We start from the raw sequence: 22,613 nt of genomic DNA, 5'->3' as shown, positions 1-22,613 counted from the left end.
TCGTTAACGGTAACGGCGTAAGCTTCATGCTGATGACACCTTTGCAGGTATGTGTAAATATGTAAGTGCAATCGATTATATATACCCTGTAAACATCAAGTCCAAAGCAAGCATGGAGGGTCAGAGAGTGCAGTTAGGGTTTAATTCCAAATGTAGCTGGCATTTATTATAATGTGGTTGCAGAAGTTTCCTTTCAAGCGTTAAATACCCTCTAAAAGAAATCTATGTATATGTCGTTGCGCCCAACCGAAACTCCCCAAAAACAACAACAAGAACATAGGGTATACGCAAGGCGTTTTGATTATTTGTGTATATATATATATATTTATGTATATGCGTTATTTGTTGCCCATACAGACATGCGATTACTTAGTGTTAAGCGCGACAAAATATTGGATGATAAACCCCAACGGATGTGCTCCAGATAACTTATTCTTTCTCGCTTTTACTTTGTTTTTTTTTTGGAATGCGTCCAACGTCGATTTGGTTTTTGGATTCGGGCAGCGTTTTATAATGTGCTCCAGTTATACACACACACACACATATATATATATGTATATGTATTATGTATATATAATTGTAAAATAGATAATATTAATAATAATACACCTCAAGTTTTGCGGACTTGAGGATTTTTCATTTAACAAAGTTTTGCAACGCGTAATATTCAAATAACTACATAAAGTTTTTTATAATTTCAACCAGAATTGTTGTTGTTGTTGTTGTTGTTGGCTCTTGTGTCCACTTAGGGTGAGCGTATGATGGCCTCGTAGGCGGCGAATATGATGTTGGCCACCTCGACGGAGCGGGACTTGAGGCTGAGCGTCGCATCGGGATTGCCCGGCTGCAGCTTCAGCTCGAGCAGCACCCAAATGTTGTTGGTCAGCTTTAGGGACTGATAGAGCATGTCCTGGCCCTCGACATTGCGCTTGGCAATTGTGAATATATTATTTGTGGTCATTTTGGAGGCGATGCCATCGGTGGTGCCGATGACGCCGCTCAAGCTATATTGCAGCTCATTGGCGGCGGGTATCTCCTTCCAGGTGTTGAGGAACACGCGCTTGTCCAGCTGACCATCCTCGGCGAACAGTACATTGCCATGCACCAGGCAGGCAAAGTAGAAGATATCAATGTTATTCTTAACGGCCACCTGCAGATTGTTGAGCGGCTCCATGCGCTGAATGGGTCCGCTGGTGCCCAGCGCTAGGCTTATTTCGGTGCTCTGATTTGGCGGCAATGGTGGCGCCTGCAGCGGTGATCCGGGCACCAGGCCGAAGCTGTTCTTGTTCAGCTGTATGGCGAAATTGGTCATCGGCTGCATGGCCTTGTTGGTCAGGGTCATGTCCATGTAGATTTCGCCGTTGCGTCGCGAGAATGTGCCCTGGATCTCGAGGCCTTTGCCCTTCTCCGCTGGCAGCCAGGTGACCTTTGGTATTTGCACGCCCACGGACAGCGAGGTGCCGGCCAGGCCAAAGATGTCGCCCAGCAGACTTGTGGCGCCGCCGGGTGCGGCATCTGTTGCCGCTGGCGGACCGCCCAGCAGTATGTCCAGGCCGCCGCCGAGCAGATCCACATTGCTGGTGGTGGTGGCGGGCGCAGCGGGCATGGTGGGCGCATTGATGTCCATGGAGAGTAGATCACCGATGAGCGACTCCTGATTGGGTATGACCGTGGCCTCGGAGCCGGCGCCGCTTTCGGATTGCTCGGCACCAGTGCTGCCAGCGCCAGCGGCGCGATTTGGCAGAGATTTGCGTACGCCGGCGCCGCGTCCCTCCACAAAGGCTGTGGGCGGCTTATGGTAGACGCTGGCCAGCGAGCTAATGTGACAGATGAGCTCGTCCAGGAGCGTCGGCTCCAGCAGATCGGTTTCCTCTGATATGAGCGGCTTGTCGGCCAGCACCACCTCCTTGGCGGCGGCCGGATCGGTTGAGAGCAGACGCCAATAGATGAAGCCGCGATCGCGCAAGTCCGGATTGTCCGAATCCTGGGTGGCCAGCGACAGGACATGCTGCACCAGCTCCTGTGTGTCCGACGGCCGCTTAAGAAAGAGTTTCACCACAGCGGTCAATAGCTGCAGCTGCACCTGTGCATTCTCATCCTGGAAGCCCTCCAGGAAGCTGTCGAGCAGCTCATCGGCATTGTCAATGCGCTCCGCATACTCGCCAATGATCCAGACCATCGAAGCACGCGCCTCCGGTTCATCGAGCGTGTCCAGATTCTCGCACAATGTGCTAATGATGCTCTCATATTTATTGGGATACTTGCGGAAGATGTCCTTGATGACAACAATTGCCTCCTGAACGACATAGTTGACCTTCGTCTGGATGAGATCCAACAGCGTGGAGACACAACGCTCTGCCGATGGCTCCACTTTAATGGCGCAACGTCCGATGGCGCGCACAGCTTTGCGCACAAAATCCACATCCACCTCGGTGGCGTACTCCTTCAGCTCGCTAAGGACCTGGGCAATGTTGCTCTGATTGGCCAGACGTATCATAATGTCCAGTTTCTCCAGCTTCACATAGATGGGATCATTGTACTTGACAAAGAATACCTTCATCTCGTGCTTGAGTATGTCCGGACGTTTCTGGACAATCAAATTGATGTTACGCAAGGCGACATACTGCACCTCCGGCTCGGAGGAGAGCAGCGTGACCAGCGGCGGCGCCAGCTTCTTGGTGAGCGTGGCACAAAAATCGCTATCACTGGACAGCATCTCGAGCAGCTTCATCAGCACCTTGACGGCACTCAGGACGACCGCGGCATTGGCATGGGCCAGGCGCGGTGTAATGCGTTCGCAAATGGACTGCGCCTCGCGCTCATCCTTGGGACTGTAGTTGGCCAGCGAGTCCAGTATGAAGACCTGACCCCATTCGGTGCACTCGTTGAGCGCCGTCAGCAGCTTGTTGATGGTCACCGAGTTCATCTCGACCAGCGGCTGGCCCGATTGGCTGGCCTCGTTGATTTCGCTAAGCGCGGCAACGGCATTGGCCACCACCATGGGATTCGAGTCGGACAGCAGATCCTTCAGCTGATCGAGAAAGCCCTGATCCTCGACCATGGTTGCCGATATATCATACAGTTTGGCCACACAAACGGCGGCCGTTTTGCGCACATACGGATCCTCATCCTTGAGGCACTTGCGCAACGGTTCGCACAGATATTCGGTTATCTTGTCCACACGTATGCAGCCCATGGTGCGCACAGCCAAGGCCCGTATCAACGGGTTGGAGTCCTCGCAATCCTTAACGAACGTATTCACCGCCATGATGGCCATGTCCGGCTGCGATTTGGCATAGTTCATCAGATACAGATAGACCAGCTTCTTAAGCTCCAGATTGTCCGTCTGCATGCAGTTGACCACGTCCGGAAATAAAGCGGAGACATCCTTGCCAACGGTCATGCTGGCAATTACCTTCTTGACCGCCTCCTTTTTCTTCTCCTTCTTGTCATTGTTCAGCTCCGATTTCAGCTCGAATATTTCGCCCTTTTTAGTGGTCGTGAAATACTTTGAATCGGTCATCTTGCAGTTCTTCTTCTTCTTGTCCTTCTACTCACGCTGTCTCACGCTTGGAACTTGCTGCGGAAAAGGGAAAAACAGGAAGATCAATCAAGAATAAGCACAGTTCCTGGTAGGCACGATAATGATTACTTTCAAAATCTGTTTAATGATAATGGAATAGATTTTGCTCATTCCTTTCGGAATATATACATGCCGACTTGGCATTATCTCTCTCTGCAAGAGCATAGCAAGGCAAATAGATTGCGCCGTCATCCTGGTCAATAATATACCCGGAATAGCCCACACAAGGGCACATCAATCAAAGCAAGCCATAACAATTATGCTTAACATGCATAACTCAAATTCAAGCTATTGATTTCGGTATTATATGGGCGCTTCCTCTGAAGGGGCGTAGCAGCCCACACTCACACACACACACGCACACAAACAGAGGCACGGCAAGAGTTTACTCATATGACGGCTTGAACACGTCTCACACTTTTATTAATGTCAATTTGACCGCTAATTCGTCAAACAATTAACTATTGCACGTATTTTGCGATTGTTTGCGCACACTCTGCATTTCGTTAGAATTGTTGCAATCCTTTTAATTACCTTAAAATGAGCTTTTCACAGAATTTTGTTTGCTATTATTTTCCTTCTCTTTTGCTGCTGCTTTCTGCTTGCGGACCTCAATATGTGTGGGCTTCTTATGTGTGTGTGTGTGTGTGTGTGTGTGAGAGAGGGAGCAGTGTTGCTTAACGCCATATCGATAGCCAACTCATCGTCGATTATTATTCAAATGTGTATTTTGGAATTTCCAAGACGGGGGAAAATGCAAAAAATGCACTCAACTGCATATGAAAAAGAGAAATTATGTACAGATGGAAAGCCGAAGAAGAAGACAAACTGAAGAAAACAACAAATTTGAAGTTGGAAATTGTTTTCGTGTCATTGCGTAACACACGAATTCAAACGGTCTAGTTGTTGCCAATATTAAATGTTACATAGTTTTATAATACAACTAATATTTAATTTGTTAGTTTCACGTATATGCCACTACAAATTGACAAGTCTGTAGATATGTATTGCCCATTAATAAACATATATCAACTTATTTCCGTTGACTGAGTTTTGTGCAGGTGCGCAAACACGGCAACAACACACCTTGTCGGTGTCTTCCGTCTGTGCGAAAAACCGAAAAAGAAGTTTTCGTGTAACAATAAGAAAACCACAAAGGAAATCAAAACAATGCATCAAACTTGCGAGCAATACGAATAACCAATGCGCTACATTCAGCACAGATCGCAGCAGATCCACAAAAATGATACAAATTCACTTAAAGTGAAAAAAAAAGTGAAATTGGGCGTGAATTCACTCGTGGTGAATCTCAAGTCGTGGCGACAATCCTTGGCAGGGTTATCAAAGCAGGAGTTATCAAAATCCAGAAAATTGATGCAAACTCGCAGCTCAAAAAAAGTGAAAATTAAGTGGAATCGGACGTGAATTGGGCGTGAATTTGGCGTGAATTCAATCGTGGTGAATCGCAAGACGTGACGATAGATCTAGCTAAATCACGTAAGAGTTATCAAAGCGTTATCAAAATCCAGAAAAATGATGCAAACTCGCAGCTCAAATAAAGTGAAAATGAAGTGAAATCGGGCGTGAATTGGGCGTGAATTCGTTCGTGGTGAATCGCAAGTCGTGAAGCCAATCCTTGGCAGATCCGGCTGTCAAGGTAGGGTATACATAAAAGCTATCAAAGCAAGCGGGAGCCCAACAAATATGGGAACGAACAAAGGCGAAACAAGTGAAAACACCCACAATTCACAATATGATGATGATTTGCTATTGCATTAACTGTATCGACAATGCGATCGCCCAACATAAATTGGTGGTTCGGATCGGCGCGTGCGCTTGAGACGGGCGCTTTGGGGCCTCGGCACGGAAGCGAAACGGAGCGCATTCCACGCCACATTCCAGCTGGGAATGGCCCCTGTGCCTTGGTCATGATCGTGTTATAAAATAATTTGGACGCACTGTGCCAGCAATCATTCCATATCGAGCCACTCGAGCGAACGCATCGCCAGCTTTTTCCTCAACCTCACAAATCACAAGCAAAATGGATAATCGTCGTGTGGTAAGGCCGGGAAATGGCGGGGAGATCGGATAAATATATATATATATATATATATGAAAATCTTTCTCTATGCAGCTGCTGAAGCTATCGTTCTTGGCTATTCTGGTGCTACTTTTTGTTCTGGTGCAGGAGACAAGCGCCGGGTATGCCATAAATATATCACACTCTATTGGATTATAAGTTTCTCATGCTCTACCCTTTTAGTAGTCAACAGAAGAAGAAGAAGATTGTCATCCATGTGCCAGTTCATAAGAAGATCGAGAAACATGTGCATACGATTATAAAGCATGTGCATCATCATCATAAGCCGATTGTCCTAAAGGAGGAGAAGAAAATCATACACGAGGAGCATCGTCCCATACAAATCCATCAGACCAAGGAGCACATACATCATCACGAGAAGCACGATCATGCCCATCACGATCATCACGAGCATCACGAACACCATTCACCCATCGAACACTCGCTCGAGCAGGAGGAGGAGGAGCATATCCATCATCATCACAACTATGAGCACAAAGATGGTTTCATTGGCAGCGAGACGGATGCCAGCAGCAGCAGCAGCAGCATCGGTAGCAGTGAGGAGCGCTGACACTGAGTGCGGCGACGTAGACTGAAGATTAACTAAAGAGAAGAAAGCACAAAACGTGGCTCGATATGTTCTGTGGGTGATTTTTACTTTGTGATGTAATGCTTAGATATAGGCACAAAACTTGTTTTTTTTTTTTTAATTTTTTTTTTTTAATATAATAGTAAAGTAGCTTAAGTATCGGGGTATTGTGAAAATAAACTGGTAAAAACAAAGAAAAAACAAGTATACTCTGCCGCATTTAAATGCGCGCCAAGAGTTCGATTTTTCAGCCACGCTTAACAACACTGAAGCGTTCGATAACACGATACGACGACGTTTCGATAACTCGACATAGCGACGGCGGAGCGAAGACAAGGCAAAATAAAAGAAAAAGCATATGAAACGAGGGAGCATAGGGAGTGAGTGTTACTTTGCAAAAAAAGAAAAAAAAAGAAAAGAGAAAAAAGCAGAACAAATATCCAAATAAAGAAAAGTTCAAATTTGAAGCTGAAACCATGCTCGAGATGTTCGAATAACAACAACAATGACAACGCTCGCATCAACGGGTAAACTAAAAAACCAACACGCTCCAACTGCTACCGCGGTGCAACTGCATCCACGAAGGCACCACCAGCAGCAGCACCAGCACCAGCAGCAGCAGCAACAGCAGCGGCACCAGCAGCAGCAGCAGAAGCAGCAACAACTGAAAGCAAATCGATGTGAACTAAAATCGTATTCGTAATCTTAATTTCGAAGTGCAAGTGCTGACAGCAAGTGCAACAAATCGCCAAAATATCTAGTTTTAAATTTCAGCAACAACGCCTCGCCTCGAATTTGAGCTATTTATTTTGCTTGCATTGTTTTTGCCCAAACTCAGACTCCCGTTGTGCCAATTCATTTACACACACATACACTAACACACACACAGACATACGCGCGCACACACACACATACACCCACACACCGATGGGCGCCTGCCTACACTTTCGACCGCCCGCCCCCCCTTTGAAAGTGAGCGATTGCTCTCGGATTTCAACTCCGTTCGCTGGCTTTGAGCTTTAAGCTCCCAATTGGAAGGCAGCGACAACGATAACGATAGCGATAACGATTACTGAGTGGAATTGAGAAAAAAAACGTTGATAAGACGGCGATCCTTAATCCGATCCGATAATAGCAATGCAGTATAGGCCACCATGGGTTCACAGACCTTGGAGATACTGCGCCAGGGCGTGTGGGCCTCACTGACCGGCGGCTATTTTTACGATCCGCATCAGGGCGTCTTTTGCAATGTGGTGCATTTGTATCTCTGGCTCTACCTGCTCTGTTCGCCCTTTGTCGCCTACTTGGTGAGTCCGCTGAGCTCGTCCGATCTCAAAACTTAACTCATCTCATCATTTCTTTTTGCTTTGCAGTACTTTCCAAGCACATGGCTGACCTGGTGCCTGTATTGTGTGCTAACCAGCGGCACCATATTGCTGGTAAAGCTTATCAATTTGGCGCTGCATCGGCTGTACGATCGGGCGCAGACGATGTCCGAGGTGAATCTAAAAAGTCAATTCTTCAAAGTCACCAAGGAATCGGATCAGCGCGATCCCGACGAGGAGAACGGCATCGAGATGAAAGTGATGCGCGCCATCGGCAACAACGGCTCGCATCTGTCTGTGGAGCAGGCCATCAACGAGGCCAGCGAGGAGAACAGCATCATGTCCATTGACAATGTGAACAGCATTATAGGTAAGCATGCCCAGCAACATGTCCATAGCCCCAACTCAAACACATTCATCTTCATATTGCAGATCTCAAAGTCGATGTGCATCGCAAGAACAGCTCGGAGTCCTTTGAGCTTATGTTTTATGCGCCGTCGATGCTCTCCGCTGGCAGCCAACAAGATCAGCAATCGATCGCTGGCTCCGCTAGCGTTAGCAAATCCATACGATCCACTATTGCCGCCGCTGCACAGAATAATCTATCCGCCAACGAGCTTTTCACCAAGTATCTGGCCGTCTATCCGGAAATGGTTGAGGTCGTTGTGCCTCCCGCTGAAGGCAACGGCGGCGGCGGCACCAACAGCAATGCTGCAGCGGACACCAGCCGTTCCACGCCCAACTCAACCGCAGCAGCAGCAGCAGGAGCAGCAACAAGCAGCACGGGCACAACCACAGTCAGCACGGGGCGCACGGGTCATTTGTCGCGCAAATGCTCGGAGGTATTTAGTCGACGGCATCGGCGGCGACTCGAGCGCCAGAGTAGCCTCGACGCTGGTGCCGCGGAGCCCACATTTAGCGCCAAGCTGATGCGCAATCAGTCGGATACCATTGCGACGACGACAACAACAACAACAACATCGGCGGCGGCAGCGCCCAGTTTTCTGCACACGAAGGCGGTGCGGCCGGGGGCCAATCCGCGACAGCATTTCATGGCCAACAACGCACAGGCGGGCGCGGCGGCAGCTGCAGCTGCAGCTGGCAGCGACACTGCCTCCACATCCTCGGCGGTTATGGTTGTGGCCCAGCCAAATACTACACGTTCCTCGCGCCTGCAGCGACATCGCAGCTCGGAAACGCACGATGAGCGCCTGAAGCATCAGAGTCGCGCCGGCCTGTTCCAGTCGATGCAGCAGCAGCACTCGCATCTCCAGCACCATCATCTCCAGCAGCAACAGCTGCAGCAGCAGCATGCCCAGCATCAGAATGCCAGCAGCATCGGCAGCGGCGTCAACGATGTGGAGGACATGGAGCTGGGACTGGGTCTCGGTCGCGGCGCTGCCAATGATGCCTGCAATCGTGCGCTCCAGTCCTGGATATTAGGTGAGAGCTTTTCTCAAGAACTTCTTTTGCTTACGTATATAGGTGAATGATTCACAGATCGATTGACTGACTGATCGATATATATGACTGACTGACTGACTGACCAGTTAGGTCAGTATATTACATTTTATTTGGCTGATTGAATGAATGATTGATTGTGCAAGTTGTGTGACTGACTGTTTGCTTGATTGACTGATTGATATACAAGACTGATTGACTGATTGACTGGTTAAACTAACTGATTGAGTGGCTGACAGACTGATTGATATATCAAAGTGCATGATTGACTGTGTAATTGATTGACTAACTAATTAATGTATATATAAAACTCACTGATTGACTGTCTGATTAATATATGCAATTGACTGACTGATTGATATATCAAATTGAATGATTGATCGACCGACTAATGTATGTAAGTGACTGATTGACTGACTAATTTATCCTGCTAATATATATAATGAACTGATTTATATATAAAACTGATTGATGGACAGATTGATTGTCTGATTTATGATCAGGACACAGCACAAAACGTCAAAGTTCTTTAGATGAACTTATTTTTTTTTTTAGAAAATTCCACGTGTTAGGCCCAATAATTTACCCACCTACCCGGAGGTAGAGTATTTAAATGTGCTCCATTATGGCGATAAATATGCCTTAAATTTTTGAATTTTATTTCATATTTTTATAATTATTATTTATAATAATTATAATTATTCGTGCTTTAAAACGAACAAAAAAAAAAACCAACAGGTGGTTCGACTCAGGGCCAATAAATTCAGCTATACATACACAAAGACACACACACACACACACACACGCGCGAGGGCACGCCCACCTGCCAAGCCGCCCACTTCAGGCGTCGGCTATTTCCTTCTACTTGTTATCTATTTACATATGTATGGAAAATGAGATCTTGTTTAACTTCGACTTCGATATGGCATAAAGTGTTAATATACAAAAGGTCAGGGAGGTCAATGAGGTGGAAATGTTGACAATATGAGAGCCTAAATGGCAAGCCTCTAGCTCAAGTAGTTGCCCAGATCGAGGCACTCAGGCAGGCGGACATGACTCAACCCTGCCCCAAAGAGCACTTTGTCGACTTGGAGCTGCCTCCTGCTGCCTGTTTTATATGCTCATGTGCTGCTTGAGGTTATTCAGTTTTTAATGTGCTTTTGCCGCTTTGCAGATTCGTCGTCGGATGTGTACCTGGAGGATGATAGCTATACCAAATCCGATTTGGGCATTGAGCAGCAGCCGCATCAGGCGCCATTTCGGGCCCAGCATCACCATCATCATCATCACCATCACCATCAGCTGCATCACAATCACCTGCATCATCATCTGGGCAGCGCGATTGTGCGCAAGGATCCCAACAGCACAATGTCTGCGCTGCAGCTGTGCGCCTCTAGCAGCTCGTGCACGGGTCGCGCCGATTCCAACCAGGTGCTGGGCGAGATGAGCAGCGGCAGCGGCGGCGGCGGCGGCGGCAATGCCAGCAGCAGCACTGGGGCCGGAGGCGGACGGAACGGCAGCACGGCCGCGATGAAGCGGAGACGACATTCCAACGCAACCAGCTATCACAAACAGAACAGCGGGAGCAGCGCACAGGGCGGCGGCTCCAAGTCGACGCTGTTGTCGTCCGGCGGCCAAACGGGCGGCGGAGGCAACGGTGTCCGGCGCATTAAGAGCGCCGCTCTGGAGGTGCTGTGCCCGCAGCCGTCCGTCTCGAATCTGAGCCCGCATCCGAACAGCGTGGAGGCCATCAGCGGGCAGCAGCAGCTGCGGAATCCCCTGCCGCCGCCGAGCAAGAGTCTGGTGCGCAATCAGCTGCTGAACCTTTATCCGCCACGTCTGGTCGATCAGCAATACGCGGAGAGCAGCGGTGCCGGCGGCGGCGGCGTCGGCGGTGGGAGCAGCTGCAGCAGCGTCATCTTTGGTAGCTCCAGCGCCTGCGGCTCAACGCAAGCGCTCATCGAGCCGCCCGTCTATCCCATTGTTGAGCATTTGGATGAGAAGACGTCCGACGAGTCGCCGGGCGCACAGCCGCGCGATGAAACGGACCATGTCAACGGCAGACACGATGATGACGACGACGAGCTGGACGATGTGCCGCTGAGGCGTCGCACACGCGCCCTCGGCTGCAGTCAGACGCATCATAGCGCCGAGTCGGATGTGGGCGGCATTTTGGCGGACGATGATGACGATGTCTTCAAGGATTTTGATGACAATCTCGAGCACATACTCAGCGAACTGCAGCAGACGCACAGTCAACTGGACGACGTGCTCAAGAAGTGTGAGCTCTACGCGGCGGGCACGGCCGGAACGGGCGCCCCAACGGCAGCCGCTGCTGCAGTGGCCACCGCTGCATCCGATGACGAGGAGACGGACAACAACACGGGCTCACGCTCACCCCTGCTCAGCAATCGGCAGCAGCAGAGCGCGCGCGAACAGGCCGCCGAGCAGGCCATGCGCCAGGAGCTATCCTTGCCCGCGTTGCAGCAACAGATTCAACCGGCGACGGCAACGGCTGCGCTGATACGCAGCGAGGCCGATTCGGGCTGTCCGTCCAGCGACTGTGAGCAGGTGAGCGCCAGCTCCAAGGATCAGCTGCTCGCCGGCATGGAACAGCTGCCCAGCAGTCAGACCCAAACGCAGCCGGAGCAGAATGGTGAGCAGCAGCAGGAGGAGCACCAGGAGGATGGTGACGAGGAGGTGGAGGAGGATGAGGAAAAGCCGTGCACATCACGCATGGCCGCCAGAAGCCTAGGCGCCATACCCAAGGTGCTCAACTATCGCGAGGTGGACGAACTGCGTCGCCGGCGCGCCACCAGCAACCAGCTGGACGCCTGCCGCAACGATCTGGCGGTCATCAAGCAGCAGCAGCAGCACAAGCTGCCCGGCGGCGGCGCTTCGCGCAATTCCTCCTCGTCGAACTCGACGCACAGCATCAGCTTGACGGAAAGCCTCACCGCGGACATACACAAGATGCTCTGGCTGATGCACGGCGGCGCTGTCGATGATCGCGGTCGTCCCATAGCCGGCATCTTGCCGGATGGCACGCCCGTGCCGGCCAATCCCAGTATTGTGCCGCCAAACATGTCCAGTGCGCATTTCCAGTTCTATCAGGATGCCATACAGGCGCTGCAGAGCAGCTATCCCGCCTCCAGCTCCGTGGAGCACATGACGCACATCGAGCTGGCGCTGGCGCGTGACAAGCGCTGCATGGACGCCAAGCGGATGATTGAGAAAATGGCTGCGCTCTCAACGGGCAGCGAAGCGCGAGGCAATGGCGCACAGACGACGGTGCCGCCGCCAGCTCTGGGCATGCTTATGGGCAGCTCAACGCGTGCGGCGAATGCCACAACGGCGGGAGCTGCTGGAGGAGCGGGAGCAGGAGCAGCGGGAGCGACGCGTGCCTCGCTGCAGGGCATGTTCAATATGATGCGCAGCGAATTGCAGGCAGCACGCACGGATGCACTGCAGCAGCAGCTAAACGAGGCGGTGGCAGCGGCCACTAACGCCGGCGTTGCCCTGCCCACCGACACCGCCGCCAGCCGGCAGCAGCAGCAGCAGCAGCAATCGCAGCAACAGCAGCAGCTGCAGCAACAGCTCAGCCAGCCGATGCTGAATGTGGATGGTCATTTTGCGCCGTACTGCGAGTATTGGCGGCCAGCCTGCCTGCTGGCCGCCGAGAAGACGGTGGTGCCGAAGAGTTTCTACAAGTATCGCTTCAAGTGGTGCGGCCAGGAGCATGAGTTCAAGATAGCCATGGATCGCCTGGAGCTTCTAGCTCTGTTCGATCGTGATCTGCACTGGCTGCACGTCCTGCTGGCCTGCGTGCTGTGCACCCTGGTCGCCTGCCTGGGCGCTGCCATTCTGCAGCACAACTACTACAAGGATCTGTGCGTGCTGCTCTTCTGTGCGGTCATCGCCGGCGCCCAGTACTCGCTGGTGAAGAGCGTCCAGCCGGATGCCGCCTCGCCGGTGCACGGCTTCAACAAGACGGTCGCCTATTCCCGGGCCATATACTTTTGCCTGTGCGGCGGCCTGCTCTTGCTGCTAAAGCGTCTGGACACGGATTATGCGCAACGGCCGCCGGAGGCAATGATTTTCTTTGGCATACACTATGCGCCGGCGCATGTGGTCGGATTGCTGCTGCAGTCGCTCTATGTGCTGCTACTTTGCTTTCCGATCATCTTTTCGGTGGGTCTGTGCCCGCAGATCAACACGTTTCTCATGTACCTGCTCGAGCAGCTCGATATGCATCTCTTTGGCGGCAATGCGGCGAGCAGTCTGCTCGGTGAGTGCCAATCCTCTTTAGCTTTGCTTGACCAATTCATTAATCTACTTTGTTGCAGGTTCATTCCTTTGCCTGCTGCGCTCCGTGCTCGCCATTCTGCTGCTCTACGGGCCGCTTTACGCGGCCCTGGACGAGCGTCGCGGCACACAGTATATACTCTTCTCCATATTCTGCGCCATGCTCATACCGTTGGGCTATCATTTGTCGCGCTCGGCGAGCGATTTCAGTCATCTGTGGCGGCTCATCAAGACCTGCATCGTGAGCACCTATCGCGACGACGAGGACGACCTGAGGCACAGCCGCAAACGTAGCCAAGCCGGGCAGCAGCAGCAGCAGGAGCACGTGCAGCAGCAACAGCTGAGCCGCGGCAAGCGTCAGTCATCGGAGCCGACGTCAACGGGGCAGCCAACGCCGCTTGCAACGCATCGGGCACGCCAGCCGGAGCTCAGCTCCATGGCCAACAGCAATGAGCATATCGAGCTCAGCTCGCTCGAAAAGCTCGCCATGGGCGAGGAGCAGCAGCCCGAACGGGAGCAGGAGCACGAGCACGAAGCGGAGACACAGCTGAATCAGAAGCATAGCAAATCGAAGGCCTCGTCGCTGGGCAGCAGCCAAACGCTGGCCAAGACCATCAGCAGCAGTAAACGCGCCATGACCGCCTCCAGCTCGTACGCTTCCATTGGCGTTGAGGACCCAGCAGCAGCTGCAGGAGCAGCAGCAACAGCAGCAGCAGACAAGGAGCTGGTCAAGAGATCGCGCAGTCAGGAGAACGTTTACGAGGCAAAGACCAACGAGGATGTGCAGGATGACAAAATCTCGAGTTCATCGACAACGAATCCCGGCGATATGTCCACACTGACCGCCGGCGCGGGCACCGCCAACACAGACATCGATGCGACAGCCTTGGACGCTGAGACGGATGATCATCAGGAGGAGGATCATGCCGCCATCGAGCTGGACAACAGCGAGCTGGACCAGGATGAGTTGCCCGATCCGTTGCCGCGCAAATTGCAGGCAACTGTGACGACGCGCCTGAAGAACGATCTGGTTGTGATGACCCTGCTGGGCGTCAGTGTCCTTGTGCTTCATTGCAGCACCGTCTTCACCGTTCTCCAGCCGGATCTCAATGTCGTTCTCTACGTATTCATCGGCACCCTAGGCGCCCTGCTCCACTATGCCGTGCCCCAGATGCGCAAGCACATGCCCTGGCTGTGCTTCGCTCGACCGCTGCTGCGCCAGAAGGAGTTCGGCCAGTTCGAGGTGCTCAATGCGCCGCAGATCATGTGGTTCGAGAAGTTCTACATCTATCTGAGCGTTCTCGAGCGCAACGTGCTCTTCCCTCTGTTGGCCATATCATCGCTGACCGCCGACTCGCAGCATATTGTCGACAAGTTCGGAGTTCCTTGGGGCACGCTCATCGTCGCCGTTTGCGCGCTCAAATGTAAGTGCGACAGCATGATGTCATCTATCTCCCCCTCTCTCTCCATCTCTCTCTCTCTCTCTCTCTCTCTCTCTCTCTCTGTGTCTGTCTCTTTCTATGTCTTTATATCCCTGTCATGTTTGTGAAAGCTTACAGACCAAAGTTTCCACCTGTAGTTCTTATAGTTCCTGGGCTCAAGAGTTCATATATAATGGCCAGAAACTACTTGAAATAGAATTGAGACTTTATGTAATACTTACATACCAAATTTCTCACTTGTTGCTCTTACAGTTCCCGAGTTCAGTGAGTTCATAATAGGTATGAATAGTTGGGAATTGCTTGAAATAGACTTGAGACTTTAAGTAATACTTAAATACCAAATTTCCCAGCTCTAGCTCATTTAGTTTCCGGTCAAGAGATCGACCAAGTTTAAGATTTTTATCGTGTACTCCTTTAATATAAGCAAAGTCTACTATATCATCCTATATCTATATCTATATCTATATCTATATCTATATCTATATCTATATCTATATCTATATCTATATCTATATCTATATCTATATCTATATCTATATCTATATCTATATCTATATCTATATCTATATCTATATCTATATCTATATCTATATCTATATCTATATCTATATCTATATCTATATCTATATCTATATCTATATCTATATCTATATCTATATCTATATCTATATCTATATCTATATCTATATCTATATCTATATCTATATCTATATCTATATCTATATCTATATCTATATCTATATCTATATCTATATCTATATCTATATCTATATCTATATCTATATCTATATCTATATCTATATCTATATCTATATCTATATCTATATCTATATCTATATCTATATCTATATCTATATCTATATCTATATCTATATCTATATCTATATCTATATCTATATCTATATCTATATCTATAGATCTTTTTCTATAACTTCGTTTCAACTAACCACGTGCCATCTTCCCTTACTTTTGCAGTTGTCCGTAATGCATACTCGGATCCGACGAACCAATACCTGATCATTATATTCACCGTGCTGCTCTTTCGCATCGATTTCTCGATGGCAACGGAAAGTTTCATCATCGACTATTTCTTCGTATCGCTCGCTTTTCGCAAGTGCTGCGACTTTCTGCTCAAGGTAAGCCACAGAATACCCTGTAATATATATATATGTATAATACAAATATATTCGTACCTCTTCGCCTTGCAGCTGCAGTTCATTGTGACGTACATCGCGCCGTGGCAGATTACGTGGGGCTCGGCTTTCCATGCCTTCGCCCAGCCCTTCAGCGTGCCCCACTCGGCCATGCTGTTCCTGCAGGCGGGCATCTCGGCGCTGCTGTCGACGCCGCTGAATCCGTTTCTGGGCAGCGCCATATTTCTCACCTCGTATGTGCGTCCGGTTAAGTTCTGGGAACGGGACTACAATACGCGTCGCATCGATCACTCGAACACGCGGCTCAGCTCGCAGCTGGAGCGCGATCTCGGCGCCGACGACAACAATTTGAATAGCATCTTCTACGAGCATTTGACGCGCTCGTTGCAGCATTCGCTCTGCGGCGATCTGCTCATGGGTCGCTGGGGCAATGTCAACCAGGGCGATTGCTTCGGTAAGTGAGATCAGCTCCAACTCCCAGCTCGCAGCTCCAGCAACATAATTTCCGTTTTGCAGTGCTCGCCTCGGACGATCTGAATTGTTTGGTGCACATCATCGAGCTGGGCAACGGGCTGTGCACGTTTCAGATGCGCGGCCTGGAATTTCGCGGCACCTATTGCCAGCAGCGCGAGGTGGAGGCCATTACGGAGGATGTCGAGGACAACGATGGCTGCTGTTGCTGTGATCCCGGCCATTTGCCCCGCCTGCTCAGCGCCAACGCCATGTTCTCCACGCGCTGGCTAGCCTGGCAGGTAGTTGCCGCCCAATATGTCATCGAGGGCTATTCCATATCCGATAACCTGGCCAGCGCCACGTTGCAGGTCTTCGAGTACCGCAAGGTGCTCATCACCTACTACATTAAGGTGCGTCTCCCACTTAACTCCAAGCCCACTTGACACTAATTGCAAACCTCCTTTCTCGCAGAGCATCATCTACTATGTGGTGCGGAATCCGAAGCTGGAGCAGTGGCTCGCCTCGGGTCCCATACAGGAGGCACTGCAGCATACGCTGAGCCGTCAATTTGTCGATCTCGATCCCATATTCAATTTCAATCTGGATGAGGATTTCGACTTTCGTGCCGTTGGCATAACACGCTCTAGCTTCTGCTACGTCTATCTCAAGTGGATCAACTACTGCGTAGACAAGCGCAAGGAGGCGCAAGCCGCCAAGGAGCCAACAGTGCAGCCAGTCAAGGAGCCTCCGGCGCCACCGGCTGCCGCCACAGCGCCGCCCACAGTTGCCGCTGCTGTGGTGCCGCCGCCACCGCCACGCCCACCGCGTCCGCCACCCCTGAGCATAAGCACCGCGGTTGAGCAGGCGCCAAGCACAATCCAACCGCTGGCCAGCAATGCGGGCGCAGTTACGGCGAATAGCACGCCCGCGCACAACGACTCGAAGAGCACGCCGAATCTGTCCGCGCACGGCGGCACCAGTGTGCCCCAGTCCAAGTCGCAGTCGCAGCAACAGCTGCGCAGCGTCCGGCCCCAGAAGAGCGCCACGATGAGCGGCGGCAATACGGCGCCCGGCGTTGTCCAGCCGGAGGGCAGCGTGCTGGGCGGCATCGATCAGCTGAGCAGCTCGCACAGCTTTGCCAACATCTCGCGTCAGACATCGGAGAGCGCGCCCGGACTGGGCAACTATGTGGCCTACATGGATCAGAATGTGTTCGTCAAGCTGGCCAAGACGTCGACAACGACGCCGGGCAAATCGCTGCGCAAGGAGGATTCGCCGCGCCTGCAGCCGACCATCAATCAGCAGGAGGGCACAAATCTGACCACCATAATGCCCAGCACTGTGCCCTCGATGACATCGCGGCCGACGCCGAAGCCACGCGCCCAGAGCGTCAACAAGGACGCACCGCTGGTGTCCCTGTGCCTGGCACTGGGCCTGCTCGCCCGTCGATCCCTGGCCACCGCGTCGCACAGCTCACTGACGGGCGTCGAGTACTTTTTGCACGGCCTCCATGCGCTCTTCAAGGGCGACTTTCGGATCACGTCGCCGCGCGACGAATGGGTATTCGCGGACATGGAGCTGCTGCATTCAGTTGTGGCGCCCGCTGTTAAAATGGCCCTCAAACTGCAACAGGATCACATTACAAATCCGGATGAGTTTCACGATCCGCTCGCCCTGTACGAGGCCATCGACAATTGCTCCAAGGAGCTGGTCATCTCGCACGAGGCGGATCCCGTCTGGCGCAGCGCTGTGCTGCGCGGCGCACCCAATTTGCTGGCGCTGCGCCATGTCATGGAGGACGGCTCCGACGAGTATCGCATCATCCGGCTGACCAAGCGTTTTCTCAGCTTTCGCGTCATCAAACTGAACCGCGAATGCGTGCGCGGCTTGTGGGCAGGCCAGCAACAGGAGCTCATCTATTTGCGCAATCGCAATCCGGAACGCGGCAGCATACAGAACGCCAAGCAGGCTTTGCGCAACATCATCAACTCCAGCTGCGATCAGCCCATTGGCTATCCCATTTACGTCTCGCCGCTGACCACATCCTATGCGGACACAAATGGCCAGCTGTGTCAGGTGATTGGCGGCGCCATAACCCTCGACACGATCAGGCAAACCGTACTCGATTGGTGGCATCGCATACGGGAACGCTGCCGCCAGGGCTGCAGCTCCGGCTCCGCCATGGAGGCATCCATGCAGCTCGGCGGCGGCGCCGGCGGCGCCTGCAATTTCGGCAGCGGCGGCAGCGTCGTCGGCACCGGCACCGGCTCCATCTCCATTGCAGGCTCAGCCGCCGTTGCAGCGGGCGCGACGAGCGTTGGCGGCGCCGGCGGCGGAGTTGTCGCCGGCTCGGGCAGCGCGCCCGGCACGGCGAGCAGCACGGGCGGCGAATCTGGCACGGATCTGGCGCCGGTGTTCATCTCGGCGCCGCTCTACAACACGCTCACCGTCAACAGCTACTACGGCCACGTCCGGCCGGGCAATGTGCCCGGCATGACCGGCATGGCCGGCAGCTATGTTGGCGATACGCTGGCCGTGGTCCGCGGCGGCCTGGCCGTCATGCCCGTCAAGCCCACCTCGACCACGCTCATAGCTGGTCTGCTTAATCGCGAACGCGACCAGGAGGCTGCCTGCTCCGGCTCCGGCTCCGGCACTGGCACCGGCTCCACGTTGCGCATGGCTCCCGGCTCCAGCACTGGACCGCGCACGCGCAGCGGCGGACAGCTCCAGGGAAGCACTCGGCGCGCCACATTGCCCATTGCCAGCGGAGCTGATGCTGCGGCCGATGCCAATGCCATGCATTCGGAACTGGCCGAGCCGGAGTCTAGTCCGCGCTCCAACAAGCTGCTGTCCGGCTCGTCCGGCAGCCTCGGCATCGGCCCCGGCGTTGGCAATATCATAACCACGCCCGGCGATTATCCGCGCAAGACCAAGGGACCCATTTGCCTCATGGCCAGCGACTCAGCCTCCGGCAGCACCAGCGCAGCATCAGCCACAGCCGCAACAGCAGCAGGAGCAGCAACAACATCCTCATCCGCAACCGCATCCGCATCGAATGCTCAGCAAACGCCGCGCAAACCGCGCATCGATATCTACAGAAAGGTCATCATTGTGGACGATACGGGGGTGAGTCAAGTGCACCTTATAATTCTCTAAACATTTTACTATTGAGTTATATTTAAGCCTCGATTTAATCCCGATATAATCCTCTCAAGACTTTTCCATTGAGTTATAAATCCTCTCAAGACTCCATATAATCCTCTCAAGACTTTTCTATTGAGTTATAAATTAGCCTCGATATAATCCCTTTAAGACTTTTCTCTTCCGTTATATTTGAGCCACTTTTAAACTAGCTTTTAAGCGGATTTAAACCTGGTTTTACATCGGGCTTAAACTGGTTTAATACGGACTTGACCCAGTTTTAGACAGCTTTCATCCATTTCATAATTTAATATCATATTAATAGACGTTCTATCTAAAAGTTATAGTCAATAAGAGGGACCCTTGTGCTCTTCAATTTCCTTTGGGTTGTAGTTTTCAACCGGTTTTAGGCTAGATTCGTATCTTATACCCCGCTTATCCCAGTTTCACACAGCTTTTCATTTAATTTCATTTAATATCATATTTATAGAATTACACTCAATTTAATTTTAAGGTAGTTTTTGACCGGCTTTTAAGAGGTTCTACAACGTTCTTAAACCGGTTTTATGCCAGTCTCATACCCTTACATTATATTAATAGCCTATCTATTGAAAAGTTATGCTCATTCAGAGAGTCTTCTGCTCTTGAGTTTCATTTAATACACTTTTACAGGTAGTTCTAAACCGGCTTTAAGGGTTTAAGAAGGTTCTACAACGTTCTTAAACCGGTTTTATGCCAGTCTCATACCCTAATTATGTCTGTTTACACAGGTTTCATTCGTTTATACCATTTAATTAGACCGTCTATTTGAAAGTTCTTGTCATCAAGAGACTCTTATTTGATGGGGTTTCATTTAATATACTTTAAATGTTGTTTTCAACCGGTTTAAAGCTGATTTTGTGCCAGTTTTATACCCGAATCACTTCTATTTCACATAGCTTTCATTCAATTCATTTCTTATTTATAGACATATATATCTTTTTTTTTTTGAAGTTGTTTTTTACCCTCCGATGGGGTTCATCAACATTTTTAAAGCTTTTTGAGCAAGTTTCTTTAATACGTGCCACGGACAAGGCCGGGTTATACCTGCTTTTGTTTATTTTTCAAAATTTTTTAAAATTTTCATATTCACACTTTCGAAAAAGAAATCAATTTTGACATAATTTTGAATATTACTCCTAAAGAGGATTTTTATCGAGCTCAGAGCTTGAATTAATCCTTGGATTAATCCAGTTTTAAACCCGCTTTGAAACGGACCTGAACCCGGCAAACTTGAGACCTTGAGAGCGTTTTTGTGCTCGCAGTTGACGGACTTTATTTAACTGGCCTTCGCTTGTAGATCTACGACTGTCTGGACATCATCGATGCCGTCGTCTGGCCCACGGATCATATGCGCGCTAATGGCGGCCGGCTCAGCTGGAAGGATTGGGAGCCGACGGCGGGAATGGTGGGACATGTGGTGCACGTATGGGTGCCGAATCACAAGGATGTGCTGTTCCGTTCGCATGTGAATCGCTGTGTGTATCTGATCGAGATCGGGGAGCACTATGTGCCCGTCGAGGAGCTGGGCCTGCGCGAATACAATCAGATATTGGGCAGCAGCAGCGAGGAGATGGCCAACTCCAGGCGCAGCTCGATACAGCGCGACTTTCACGAGTACAACATGCAGCTGAAGCTGGCCGGGCTGACGCCCATCCTGGGACCCAGCGGCAGCGGCAGCAAGATGCCAAAAATACGCGCCGTCAGCAGCAGCTCCTCCGACGAGGATGACGATCCAGCACCGACAGCTGCGGCTTCGACTGCGACTGCGACTGCGGCTTCGACTGCGGTTGCCGTTGCCGGCGATGTGGCCGACACTGCGGCCGGAGCAGCTGCTGTTTCGGCGAGCTCGCTGCCACCGGGCGTCAATTTCAATATGCTGCTCAACATGTGGAAACTGATTGCCGACAAGAAGAAGCAGGCCATCAATATTGATACCACGGAGCCATTCGCGGCATTCGATTATACGGGCGAGCTGCCGCCGGAGCTGATGCGTGAGCTGGAGGCAAGTCGATTGGCGCAACAACAGCAGCTAGAGGAGCAGCAGGAGGAGGAGCTGCGCAAGCATTTGCAACAGCTCGAGGATGAGGCGAATGCTCTCGCTGCCGAGCAGGCGGCGCAGTCAAACGTGATACAGACGCCGCCAAGCGAGGAGCTGTCGCTGGAGGTGAGCGGCACGCCCACGCCGACAAGTACGCCCACGGCGGAGGAGGAGATCAAGGTGGAGCAAGAGCAGGAGCAGGAGCAGGAAGAGGAGAAGCAGGAGGAGAAGCAGGAGGAGAAGGAGATGGAGAAGGAGGAGCAGCAACAGGACAAATTAGAGAAAGATGACGAGGATAATGGAACCACAGTTTAAAGCACACACACACACACACACACACACACACACACACACACAGAGAGAGAGGGGTGTGCGTGTGTGGTGTATATCATTTGATGAACAATTTAGCCCAACTGAAACGAATTCGGATCTAAGCAAATAAAAATAAAAATAATTAAATAATTATAAAAAAAAAAGAATACAACAAAGAAATACTTCCATGAAATCAAAGTAGAGTTTTTAAAACGACTGCGTTTAGTTTGGATAAATGTAAATATTAATTAATTAATTATACAAGCTATATATACCCTATACCCTATACCATATACCCTATACCATATATATGTATACATATACTATATATATTACATATAAAGAACTTGCGCCTAGCTATAAAATTTGTTAATATATTTAGACAGAAATTTGGCAAAACAAAAAGAGCAAGAACTAGAGGAAAAAAACAAGTTAGCTTTTTCACTCAAAATGTAGTTTAAACCTATAACAAAATATATGTATATATATATATATATATGCACATACATACACACATGTGTATGTGTGTGTGTGTGTGTGTGTGTGTGTGTGTGTGTGTGTGTGTGTTTACCAATTTAGCTATATACATACCTATATATACATATATATATATAAAGAAATTTACAAAAATTAACTTTTTGTTAGTATTAAAATGTATAAGAATAAAACAATTGATTATATATAAATA

General features: G+C 50.7%; 3 protein-coding genes across 5 annotated transcripts; 2 read left to right on the top strand and 1 right to left on the bottom strand.

Moving 5' to 3' along the window:
• Positions 1–301: 301 nt before the first annotated feature.
• LOC115768771 (AP-1 complex subunit beta-1) lies at positions 302–4,228 on the bottom strand. Of its 2 annotated transcripts, none has more exons than XM_030713461.1 (2): positions 4,118–4,228; positions 302–3,580 (listed from the first exon to the last, which is right to left on the bottom strand). In XM_030713461.1, exon 2 carries the CDS (start codon positions 3,521–3,523, stop codon positions 746–748), a length of 2,778 nt encoding a protein of 925 aa, XP_030569321.1. In that variant the 5' UTR covers positions 3,524–3,580; positions 4,118–4,228; the 3' UTR covers positions 302–745. The 2 variants fall into 2 exon arrangements, with proteins under 2 accessions (XP_030569321.1, XP_030569322.1); XM_030713462.1 differs by lacking the exon at positions 4,118–4,228 and adding an exon at positions 3,653–3,764.
• Positions 4,229–5,286: 1,058 nt separating this feature from the next.
• Positions 5,287–6,361, top strand: LOC115768779 (histidine-rich glycoprotein). 2 transcript variants are annotated; one of them, XM_030713475.1, is made up of 3 exons: positions 5,287–5,642; positions 5,718–5,785; positions 5,850–6,361. In XM_030713475.1, exons 1-3 carry the CDS (start codon positions 5,625–5,627, stop codon positions 6,232–6,234), a joined length of 471 nt encoding a protein of 156 aa, XP_030569335.1. In that variant the 5' UTR covers positions 5,287–5,624; the 3' UTR covers positions 6,235–6,361. The 2 variants fall into 2 exon arrangements, with proteins under 2 accessions (XP_030569335.1, XP_030569334.1); XM_030713474.1 differs by having other exon boundaries at positions 5,847–6,361.
• A 229-nt stretch (positions 6,362–6,590) lies between these two features.
• LOC115768781 (protein pecanex) lies at positions 6,591–22,199 on the top strand. The gene is made up of 14 exons (XM_030713476.1): positions 6,591–7,559; positions 7,626–7,947; positions 8,010–9,020; positions 10,213–10,441; positions 10,490–12,372; positions 12,421–13,326; positions 13,385–14,767; positions 15,761–15,921; positions 15,994–16,393; positions 16,456–16,802; positions 16,864–17,216; positions 17,313–17,645; positions 17,715–19,518; positions 20,873–22,199. The coding sequence occupies exons 1-14, from the start codon at positions 7,407–7,409 to the stop codon at positions 21,926–21,928; spliced, it is 10,341 nt and encodes a 3,446-aa protein (XP_030569336.1). The 5' UTR covers positions 6,591–7,406; the 3' UTR covers positions 21,929–22,199.
• Positions 22,200–22,613: the final 414 nt, after the last annotated feature.

This window comes from Drosophila novamexicana, unplaced genomic scaffold, assembly GCF_003285875.2.
Source record: "Drosophila novamexicana strain 15010-1031.04,08,12 unplaced genomic scaffold, DnovRS2.1 tig00002012-arrow-arrow-pilon, whole genome shotgun sequence".
Taxonomy (NCBI): Eukaryota; Metazoa; Arthropoda; class Insecta; order Diptera; family Drosophilidae; genus Drosophila; species Drosophila novamexicana.
Note: the sequence above shows the minus strand (reverse complement) of the source record. Positions and strands in the feature narration are given on the sequence as shown.

Excerpts from the sequence above, each read along its gene's own strand:
- LOC115768781 (XM_030713476.1), top strand. The coding sequence starts at position 7,407 with ATGGGTTCACAGACCTTGGAGATACTGCGCCAGGGCGTGTGGGCCTCA. Across the intron at positions 13,327-13,384 it reads TGCGGCGAGCAGTCTGCTCG|GTTCATTCCTTTGCCTGCTG; the intron begins GTGAGTGCCAAT and ends ACTTTGTTGCAG. Across the intron at positions 19,519-20,872 it reads TCATTGTGGACGATACGGGG|ATCTACGACTGTCTGGACAT; the intron begins GTGAGTCAAGTG and ends CTTCGCTTGTAG.
- LOC115768779 (XM_030713474.1), top strand. Across the intron at positions 5,786-5,846 it reads GTGCAGGAGACAAGCGCCGG|TAGTCAACAGAAGAAGAAGA; the intron begins GTATGCCATAAA and ends CTACCCTTTTAG.
- LOC115768771 (XM_030713461.1), bottom strand. The coding sequence starts at position 3,523 with ATGACCGATTCAAAGTATTTCACGACCACTAAAAAGGGCGAAATATTC.